At 42.7% G+C, this 11,182-nt stretch overlaps 1 protein-coding gene across 1 annotated transcript; it reads right to left on the bottom strand.

Annotated features, from left to right (window-relative positions):
• Nucleotides 1-8,894: 8,894 nt before the first annotated feature.
• Nucleotides 8,895-10,965, bottom strand: LOC129819170 (general transcription factor II-I repeat domain-containing protein 2-like). Its single transcript, XM_055875727.1, has one exon. The coding sequence runs from the start codon at nt 10,713-10,715 to the stop codon at nt 8,895-8,897; it is 1,821 nt and encodes a 606-aa protein (XP_055731702.1). The 5' UTR covers nt 10,716-10,965.
• Nucleotides 10,966-11,182: the final 217 nt, after the last annotated feature.

Here is an 11,182-nt window from a genome sequence, read left to right as displayed (position 1 = left end):
AGCCCAGGAGTGGCTGATGGAACTCTTCAGCTGGCTAGCTCCGGAATAATTGATGTTTGCTCCGGGACCGACGTTAGCCAATAGTCACTCGGTAGCTAGCTAGCTGCAAGATCAAGGTGTAAATGTCCGGAGCTTGCGGAAGAAATCCGGGGATATGGAGAGAAAATAGGTCCGGTGGCTAACTTCTGGCTAGCTTCTGTTGTGGATTTCAGATTTGATGTGAAAAATACTTTTTTTTTTATTGGTGAGGCGGGTTGCAGGAGAATGTTTTGAAGTAGATTTTTTTGAAAAATTATATATAAAAAGATATGCGAGGAAAATATATAAATATATATATATACACGGGACAAGACGAGGACAAAGGACGTCTGACTGCTATGCCATCTTGGAATACAATATAAAGGTAAGTTGGTCTGTATAAAGGGTTAGGGTTAGTTGTCCTGTATAAAGGGTTAGTTGGTCTGTATAAAGGGTTAGTTGTCCTGTATAAAGGGTTAGTTGGCCTGTATAAAGGGTTAGTTGGCCTGTATAAAGGGTTAGTTGGTCTGTAAACAGGGTTGGTTGAACTGTATAAAGGGTTAGTTGGCCTGTATAAAGGGTTAGTTGGCCTGTATAAAGGGTTAGTTGGCCTCTATAAAGGGTTAGTTGGCCTCTATAAAGGGTTAGTTGGCCTCTATAAAGGGTTAGTTGGCCTCTATAAAGGGTTAGTTGGTTTCTATAAAGGGTTAGTTGGCCTGTATAAAGGGTTAGTTGGCCTCTATAGAGGGTTAGTTGGTTTCTATAAAGGGTTAGTTGGCCTCTATAAAGGGTTAGTTGGTTTCTATAAAGGGTTAGTTGGCCTGTATAAAAGGTTAGTTGGCCTGTATAAAGGGTTAGTTGGTTTCTATAAAGGGTTAGTTGGCCTGTATATAGCCAGCAGCATACCACCCTGCATACCACTACTGGCTTGCTTCTGAAGCTAAGCAGGGTTGGTCCTGGTCAGTCCCTGGATGGGAGACCAGATGCTGCTCGAAGTGGTGTTGGAGGGCCAGTAGGAGGCACTCTTTCCTCTGGTCTAAAAAAAATATCCCAATGCCCCAGGGCAGTGATTGGGGACACTGCCCTTTGTAGGGTGCCGTCTTTCTGATGGGACGTTAAACGGGTGTCCTGACTCTCTGAGGTCATTAAAAAGATCCCATGGCACTTATCGTAAGAGTAGGGGTGTTAACCCCGGTGTCCTGGCTAAATTCCCAATCTGGCCCTCAAACCATCACGGTCACCTAATAATCCCCAGTTTACAATTGGCTCATTCATCCCCCTCCTCTCCCCTGTAACTATTCCCCAGGTCGTTGCTGCAAATGAGAACGTGTTCTCAGTCAACTTACCTGGTAAAATAACGGTAAAATAAATAAATAAATAAATAAAGGGTTAGTTGGTTTCTATAAAGGGTTAGTTGGCCTCTATAAAGGGTTAGTTGGTTTCTATAAAGGGTTAGTTGGCCTGTATAAAGGGTTAGTTGGCCTGTATAAAGGGTTAGTTGGCCTCTATAAAGGGTTAGTTGGCCTCTATAAAGGGTTAGTTGGTTTCTATAAAGGGTTAGTTGGCCTGTATAAAGGGTTAGTTGGTTTCTATAAAGGGTTAGTTGGCCTGTATAAAGGGTTAGTTGGTTTCTATAAAGGGTTAGTTGGCCTGTATAAAGGGTTAGTTAGTCTGTATAAAGGGTTAGTTAGTCTGTATAAAGGGTTAGTTGGTCTGTATAAAGGGTTAGTTGGCCTCTATAAAGGGTTAGTTGGCCTCTATAAAGGGTTAGTTGGCTTCTATAAAGGGTTAGTTGGCCTCTATAAAGGGTTTGTTGGCCTCTATAAAGGGTTAGTTTGTCTGTATAAAGGGTTAGTTGGCCTCTATAAAGGGTTAGTTGGTTTCTATAAAGGGTTAGTTGGCCTGTATAAAGGGTTAGTTGGCCTGTACAAAGGGTTAGTTGGCCTCTATAGAGGGTTAGTTGGTTTCTATAAAGGGTTAGTTGGCCTGTATAAAGGGTTAGTTGGCCTGTATAAAGGGTTAGTTGGCCTCTATAGAGGGTTAGTTGGTTTCTATAAAGGGTTAGTTGGCCTCTATAAAAGGTTAGTTGGTTTCTATAAAGGGTTAGTTGGCCTGTATAAAAGGTTAGTTGGCCTGTATAAAGGGTTAGTTGGCCTGTATAAAGGGTTAGTTGGTTTCTATAAAGGGTTAGTTGGCCTGTATATAGCCAGCAGCATACCACCCTGCATACCACTACTGGCTTGCTTCTGAAGCTAAGCAGGGTTGGTCCTGGTCAGTCCCTGGATGGGAGACCAGATGCTGCTCGAAGTGGTGTTGGAGGGCCAGTAGGAGGCACTCTTTCCTCTGGTCTAAAAAAAATATCCCAATGCCCCAGGGCAGTGATTGGGGACACTGCCCTGTGTAGGGTGCCGTCTTTCGGATGGGACGTTAAACGGGTGTCCTGACTCTCTGAGGTCATTAAAAAGATCCCATGGCACTTATCGTAAGAGTAGGGGTGTTAACCCCGGTGTCCTGGCTAAATTCCCAATCTGGCCCTCAAACCATCACGGTCACCTAATAATCCCCAGTTTACAATTGGCTCATTCATCCCCCTCCTCTCCCCTGTAACTATTCCCCAGGTCGTTGCTGCAAATGAGAACGTGTTCTCAGTGAACTTACCTGGTAAAATAACGGTAAAATAAATAAATAAATAAATAAAGGGTTAGTTGGTTTCTATTAAGGGTTAGTTGGCCTCTATAAAGGGTTAGTTGGTTTCTATAAAGGGTTAGTTGGCCTGTATAAAGGGTTAGTTGGCCTGTATAAAGGGTTAGTTGGTTTCTATAAAGGGTTAGTTGGCCTGTATAAAGGGTTAGTTGGTTTCTATAAAGGGTTAGTTGGCCTGTATAAAGGGTTAGTTAGTCTGTATAAAGGGTTAGTTGGTCTGTATAAAGGGTTAGTTGGCCTCTATAAAGGGTTAGTTGGCCTCTATAAAGGGTTAGTTGGCTTCTATAAAGGGTTAGTTGGCCTGTATAAAGGGTTAGTTGGCCTCTATAAAGGGTTAGTTGGCTTCTATAAAGGGTTAGTTGGCCTGTATAAAGGGTTAGTTGGCCTCTATAAAGGGTTTGTTGGCCTCTATAAAGGGTTAGTTGGCCTCTATAAAGGGTTAGTTGGTTTCTATAAAGGGTTAGTTGGCCTGTATAAAGGGTTAGTTGGCCTGTATAAAGGGTTAGTTGGTTTCTATAAAGGGTTAGTTGGCCTGTATAAAGGGTTAGTTGGTTTCTATAATGGGTTAGTTGGCCTGTATAAAGGGTTAGTTAGTCTGTATAAAGGGTTAGTTGGTCTGTATAAAGGGTTAGTTGGCCTCTATAAAGGGTTAGTTGGCCTGTATAAAGGGTTAGTTGGCTTCTATAAAGGGTTAGTTGACCTGTATAAAGGGTTAGTTGGCCTCTATAAAGGGTTTGTTGGCCTCTATAAAGGGTTAGTTTGTCTGTATAAAGGGTTAGTTGGCCTCTATAAAGGGTTAGTTGGTTTCTATAAAGGGTTAGTTGGCCTGTATAAAGGGTTAGTTGGCCTCTATAGAGGGTTAGTTGGTTTCTATAAAGGGTTAGTCGGCCTCTATAAAGGGTTAGTTGGTTTCTATAAAGGGTTAGTTGGCCTGTATAAAAGGTTAGTTGGCCTGTATAAAGGGTTAGTTGGCCTGTATAAAGGGTTAGTTGGTTTCTATAAAGGGTTAGTTGGCCTGTATATAGCCAGCAGCATACCACCCTGCATACCACTACTGGCTTGCTTCTGAAGCTAAGCAGGGTTGGTCCTGGTCAGTCCCTGGATGGGAGACCAGATGCTGCTCGAAGTGGTGTTGGAGGGCCAGTAGGCGGCACTCTTTCCTCTGGTCTAAAAAAAATATCCCAATGCCCCAGGGCAGTGATTGGGGACACTGCCCTGTGTAGGGTGCCGTCTTTCTGATGGGACGTTAAACGGGTGTCCTGACTCTCTGAGGTCATTAAAAAGATCCCATGGCACTTATCGTAAGAGTAGGGGTGTTAACCCCGGTGTCCTGGCTAAATTCCCAATCTGGCCCTCAAACCATCACGGTCACCTAATAATCCCCAGTTTACAATTGGCTCATTCATCCCCCTCCTCTCCCCTGTAACTATTCCCCAGGTCGTTGCTGCAAATGAGAACGTGTTCTCAGTCAACTTACCTGGTAAAATAACGGTAAAATAAATAAATAAATAAATAAAGGGTTAGTTGGTTTCTATAAAGGGTTAGTTGGCCTCTATAAAGGGTTAGTTGGTTTCTATAAAGGGTTAGTTGGCCTGTATAAAGGGTTAGTTGGCCTGTATAAAGGGTTAGTTGGCCTCTATAAAGGGTTAGTTGGCCTCTATAAAGGGTTAGTTGGTTTCTATAAAGGGTTAGTTGGCCTGTATAAAGGGTTAGTTGGCCTGTATAAAGGGTTAGTTGGTTTCTATAAAGGGTTAGTTGGCCTGTATAAAGGGTTAGTTGGTTTCTATAAAGGGTTAGTTGGCCTGTATAAAGGGTTAGTTAGTCTGTATAAAGGGTTAGTTGGCCTCTATAAAGGGTTAGTTGGCTTCTATAAAGGGTTAGTTGGCCTGTATAAAGGGTTAGTTGGCCTCTATAAAGGGTTTGTTGGCCTCTATAAAGGGTTAGTTTGTCTGTATAAAGGGTTAGTTGGCCTCTATAAAGGGTTAGTTGGTTTCTATAAAGGGTTAGTTGGCCTGTATAAAGGGTTAGTTGGCCTGTACAAAGGGTTAGTTGGCCTCTATAGAGGGTTAGTTGGTTTCTATAAAGGGTTAGTTGGCCTGTATAAAGGGTTAGTTGGCCTGTATAAAGGGTTAGTTGGCCTCTATAGAGGGTTAGTTGGTTTCTATAAAGGGTTAGTTGGCCTCTATAAAAGGTTAGTTGGTTTCTATAAAGGGTTAGTTGGCCTGTATAAAAGGTTAGTTGGCCTGTATAAAGGGTTAGTTGGCCTGTATAAAGGGTTAGTTGGTTTCTATAAAGGGTTAGTTGGCCTGTATATAGCCAGCAGCATACCACCCTGCATACCACTACTGGCTTGCTTCTGAAGCTAAGCAGGGTTGGTCCTGGTCAGTCCCTGGATGGGAGACCAGATGCTGCTCGAAGTGGTGTTGGAGGGCCAGTAGGAGGCACTCTTTCCTCTGGTCTAAAAAAAATATCCCAATGCCCCAGGGCAGTGATTGGGGACACTGCCCTGTGTAGGGTGCCGTCTTTCGGATGGGACGTTAAACGGGTGTCCTGACTCTCTGAGGTCATTAAAAAGATCCCATGGCACTTATCGTAAGAGTAGGGGTGTTAACCCCGGTGTCCTGGCTAAATTCCCAATCTGGCCCTCAAACCATCACGGTCACCTAATAATCCCCAGTTTACAATTGGCTCATTCATCCCCCTCCTCTCCCCTGTAACTATTCCCCAGGTCGTTGCTGCAAATGAGAACGTGTTCTCAGTCAACTTACCTGGTAAAATAACGGTAAAATAAATAAATAAATAAATAAAGGGTTAGTTGGTTTCTATAAAGGGTTAGTTGGCCTCTATAAAGGGTTAGTTGGTTTCTATAAAGGGTTAGTTGGCCTGTATAAAGGGTTAGTTGGCCTGTATAAAGGGTTAGTTGGTTTCTATAAAGGGTTAGTTGGCCTGTATAAAGGGTTAGTTGGTTTCTATAAAGGGTTAGTTGGCCTGTATAAAGGGTTAGTTAGTCTGTATAAAGGGTTAGTTGGTCTGTATAAAGGGTTAGTTGGCCTCTATAAAGGGTTAGTTGGCCTCTATAAAGGGTTAGTTGGCTTCTATAAAGGGTTAGTTGGCCTGTATAAAGGGTTAGTTGGCCTCTATAAAGGGTTAGTTGGCTTCTATAAAGGGTTAGTTGGCCTGTATAAAGGGTTACTTGGCCTCTATAAAGGGTTTGTTGGCCTCTATAAAGGGTTAGTTGGCCTCTATAAAGGGTTAGTTGGTTTCTATAAAGGGTTAGTTGGCCTGTATAAAGGGTTAGTTGGCCTGTATAAAGGGTTAGTTGGTTTCTATAAAGGGTTAGTTGGCCTGTATAAAGGGTTAGTTGGTTTCTATAATGGGTTAGTTGGCCTGTATAAAGGGTTAGTTAGTCTGTATAAAGGGTTAGTTGGTCTGTATAAAGGGTTAGTTGGCCTCTATAAAGGGTTAGTTGGCCTGTATAAAGGGTTAGTTGGCTTCTATAAAGGGTTAGTTGACCTGTATAAAGGGTTAGTTGGCCTCTATAAAGGGTTTGTTGGCCTCTATAAAGGGTTAGTTTGTCTGTATAAAGGGTTAGTTGGCCTCTATAAAGGGTTAGTTGGTTTCTATAAAGGGTTAGTTGGCCTGTATAAAGGGTTAGTTGGCCTCTATAGAGGGTTAGTTGGTTTCTATAAAGGGTTAGTCGGCCTCTATAAAGGGTTAGTTGGTTTCTATAAAGGGTTAGTTGGCCTGTATAAAAGGTTAGTTGGCCTGTATAAAGGGTTAGTTGGCCTGTATAAAGGGTTAGTTGGTTTCTATAAAGGGTTAGTTGGCCTGTATATAGCCAGCAGCATACCACCCTGCATACCACTACTGGCTTGCTTCTGAAGCTAAGCAGGGTTGGTCCTGGTCAGTCCCTGGATGGGAGACCAGATGCTGCTCGAAGTGGTGTTGGAGGGCCAGTAGGAGGCACTCTTTCCTCTGGTCTAAAAAAAATATCCCAATGCCCCAGGGCAGTGATTGGGGACACTGCCCTGTGTAGGGTGCCGTCTTTCTGATGGGACGTTAAACGGGTGTCCTGACTCTCTGAGGTCATTAAAAAGATCCCATGGCACTTATCGTAAGAGTAGGGGTGTTAACCCCGGTGTCCTGGCTAAATTCCCAATCTGGCCCTCAAACCATCACGGTCACCTAATAATCCCCAGTTTACAATTGGCTCATTCATCCCCCTCCTCTCCCCTGTAACTATTCCCCAGGTCGTTGCTGCAAATGAGAACGTGTTCTCAGTCAACTTACCTGGTAAAATAACGGTAAAATAAATAAATAAATAAATAAAGGGTTAGTTGGTTTCTATAAAGGGTTAGTTGGCCTCTATAAAGGGTTAGTTGGTTTCTATAAAGGGTTAGTTGGCCTGTAAAAAGGGTTAGTTGGCCTGTATAAAGGGTTAGTTGGCCTCTATAAAGGGTTAGTTGGCCTCTATAAAGGGTTAGTTGGTTTCTATAAAGGGTTAGTTGGCCTGTATAAAGGGTTAGTTGGCCTGTATAAAGGGTTAGTTGGTTTCTATAAAGGGTTAGTTGGCCTGTATAAAGGGTTAGTTAGTCTGTATAAAGGGTTAGTTGGTCTGTATAAAGGGTTAGTTGGCCTCTATAAAGGGTTAGTTGGCCTCTATAAAGGGTTAGTTGGCTTCTATAAAGGGTTAGTTGGCCTGTATAAAGGGTTAGTTGGCCTCTATAAAGGGTTTGTTGGCCTCTATAAACGGTTAGTTTGTCTGTATAAAGGGTTAGTTGGCCTCTATAAAGGGTTAGTTGGTTTCTATAAAGGGTTAGTTGGCCTGTATAAAGGGTTAGTTGGCCTCTATAGAGGGTTAGTTGGTTTCTATAAAGGGTTAGTTGGCCTGTATAAAAGGTTAGTTGGCCTGTATAAAGGGTTAGTTGGCCTGTATAAAGGGTTAGTTGGTTTCTATAAAGGGTTAGTTGGCCTGTATAAAGGGTTAGTTGGTTTCTATAAAGGGTTAGTTGGCCTGTATAAAGGGTTAGTTAGTCTGTATAAAGGGTTAGTTGGTCTGTATAAAGGGTTAGTTGGCCTCTATAAAGGGTTAGTTGGCCTCTATAAAGGTTTAGTTGGCCTGTATAAAGGGTTAGTTGGCCTCTATAAAGTGTTAGTTGGCCTCTATAAAGGGTTAGTTGGCCTCTATAAAGGGTTAGTTGGCCTCTATAAAGGGTTAGTTGAACTGTGTAAAGGGTTAGTTGGCCTGTATAAAGGGTTATTTGGCCTGTATAAAGGGTTAGTTGGACTCTATAAAGGGTTAGTTGGCCTCTATAAAGGTTTATTTGGCCTGTATAAAGGGTTAGTTGGCCTCTATAAAAGGGTTAGTTGGCCTCTATAAAGGGTTATTTGGCCTGTATAAAGGGTTAGTTGGACTCTATAAAGGGTTAGTTGGCCTCTATAAAGGGTTATTTGGGTTATTTGGCCTGTATAAAGGGTTAGTTGGCTTCTATAAAGGGTTAGTTGGCCTCTATAAAGGGTTAGTTGGTCTGTATAAAGGGTTAGTTAGCCTGTATAAAGGGTTATTTGGCCTGTATAAAGGGTTAATTGGACTCTATAAAGCAGGGGTGTCAAAGTCAAATGGACGGAGGGCCAAATAAAAAATTTAGCTACAAGCCGAGGGCCGGACTGTTCGAATGTTCATTGAAAAAATTTTAAATGACGCATATAGTCTAGTGAACCTAATTGAACCTACTGAAAACCTAACAAATATATTCCAATATGATCAGATAAATAAAGCAATATTTTCTTATGGCTCTGTCAGTAATCTTTAATTTTCAACAGACACAAAAGACAAATTTCCTTTATATAAAAATCCCCATAACATGAACATTAAATGAAAGAAACCGGTATTCAAGGCACCATCAGTAGCCTATATTTTCTATTTTAGCAAAAGTGGGCTAAATTTACTTCAAAGAAAAAAACAATAATAGCAATTTTCTATCATCCACTCAACTGAAATATTTTTAAAATATAATTGGATTGAAATACAATAAAATAAAGTGCAAAAATCTATTAATCAAAAACAACACTTTGTTTAAGGAGAAGTAACATGCAGTGAAAACAAATATTAAACTTTAACTTTTAAACTTGAACTGAGTAAAAACTCTAAATATGTGATTGCACAGTAATGTTCACTTGTTTGAGGTTGAGGGTGATACTTGGTGGTGTCCCATCTTTTCCACAAGTTCATCAATGTTCGGGGTAAGGCTCTGAGCTGAGGAAATCCTCAGAATTGAGTGGAGGTGTTCAGCAGTAAGTCGACTTCTGTGTGATGTTTTGTTCAGGTTCATCAAAGAAAACAGTTGTTCACACAGGTATGTGCTGCCAAACATAGACAACGTTTGAGCAGCCTGGATGCGCAGCTGGGGCATTGTGTCGGGGAGGAAACGGGCGAACTCCGCAGCACCCACTGCCGCATATTTTGCCCTCAGTGCATCATTGCATTGGAGGTCAATCAACTCCATTTGGAGGTTTGGTGGTGAGCTTTCCACGTCAACAGCAAATGGGTTACCGAGCAGTTCTAACCTGCTTTTTTGTGCTTCAAAGTCAGCAAATCGGCGTCGAAAGTCAGCGGCAAGCATACCTATTTTATCAGCCAACTGTGCGCTCGGGAACGCACTGGTAGAGAGCTTCTCTTTCATGGTCTGGCAGCTGGGAAAGTGGCTCAAATTTTCTTTCCGCATCTGCGTCTCCCACAGAGTCAGTTTGGTTTTAAATGCCTTCACTGTACTGTACATATCAGAGATGACATGATCCCGACCCTGCAGCTGCAAGTTCATTGCATTCAGATGACTCGTAATGTCACACAGAAAAGCCATTTCACACAGAAACATTTCGTCTCGGAGTTGTGTTGTGTCTTTCCCTTTGCTGTCCAAGAACAGACAAATCTCCTCACGAAGCTCGAAACATCTTTGAAGCACCTTTCCCTGGCTTAGCCATCGCACCTCTGTGTGATAAGGCAAATCACCATGCTCCGTTTCTAACTCCGTCAGAAATGCCTTGAACTGGCGGTGATTCAAACCTTTGGCTCTGATAAAGTTAACTGTGCGCGTGATGATGCTCATTACATGCTCCATTTTCAAGGCTTTACCGCACAACGCTTCCTGGTGTATGATACAATGATAAGCTGTCAGCTCACCTGTCGCGTTTTCCTCTTGCATCTTTTCCCGTATCTTCGCCACCAGTCCGCTCCTGTGTCCACACATCGCAGGTGCTCCGTCGGTTGTCAAACCCACGAGTTTTTCCCAAGGCAGCTCCATCTCATTTACACATCTTGACACCTCTTCATACAAATCATGCCCCGTAGTTGTGCCATGCATAGGACGTAAAGCCAAAAACTCCTCTGTCACGCTTAGGCTGGAGTCCACTCCGCGGATGAAAATTGACAACTGGGCAATGTCAGAAATGTCGGTGCTCTCATCCACAGCCAAGGAATATGCAATGAAATCTTTTCCCTTTTTCACAAGCTGCTCTTTTAGATTGATGGACAACTGGTCTACTCTCTCGGCAATGGTGTTTCTGCTCAGACTCACATTTAAAAAGAGTTGCCTTTTTTCTGGGCAAACTTCGTCACAAACTTTAATCATGCAGTTTTTGATGAAATCCCCCTCCGTAAATGGCCGGGCTGATTTAGCGATCTCTTCTGCCAAAATAAAACTGGCCTTGACAGCAGCCTGGCCTTGTGATTTGGCTTTTTTGAACAGAGCCTGTCGAGATTTGAGGCCTCGTTTTAATTCCTCTGCCTTTTGTAGCCTTTGTTCCATGTCCATATTCTTGTTTTTGTCCGCGTGTTTCGTTTCATAATGTCGTCTCAGATTATACTCTTTCAGTACCGCCACACTTTCTCCACACAGAAGACACACAGGTTTTCCAGCTACCTCCGTGAACATATACTCCGACTCCCACCTTGTTTGAAACCCCCGGTTCTCAGTGTCCACCTTCCGTTTTGCCATTTTTGATGGGTATCTGAAAGTTAATTTTACTGTGATGCTGACGACTGCTGTGCCAATAAATATTGAAATGAAGCAGCCTACTGCTCGGTGCGTCACCGTTGCATTGTGGGAAATGTAGTATTGGTGCGTGTAAAAGATCTGCGGGCTGCCGGCTTGCTGCGGTCTGCGGGCCGGTTCTAATAATAAATCAAGATCATCCCAGGGGCCGTAAAAAACCTTCTCGCGGGCCGGATGTGGCCCGCGGGCCTTGACTCTGACATATGTGCTATAAAGGGTTAGTTGGCCTCTATAAAGGGTTATTTGGCCTGTATAAAGGGTTAGTTGGCCTCTATAAAGGGTTAGTTGGCCTGTATAAAGGGTTATTTGGCCTGTATAAAGGGTTAGTTGGACTCTATAAAGGGTTAGTTGGCCTCTATAAAGGGTTATTTGGCCTGTATAAAGGGTTAGTTGGCCTCTATAAAGGGTTA

Source organism: Salvelinus fontinalis, chromosome 21 (assembly GCF_029448725.1).
Source record: "Salvelinus fontinalis isolate EN_2023a chromosome 21, ASM2944872v1, whole genome shotgun sequence".
NCBI classification, from domain to species: domain Eukaryota; kingdom Metazoa; phylum Chordata; class Actinopteri; order Salmoniformes; family Salmonidae; genus Salvelinus; species Salvelinus fontinalis.
Note: the sequence above shows the minus strand (reverse complement) of the source record. Positions and strands in the feature narration are given on the sequence as shown.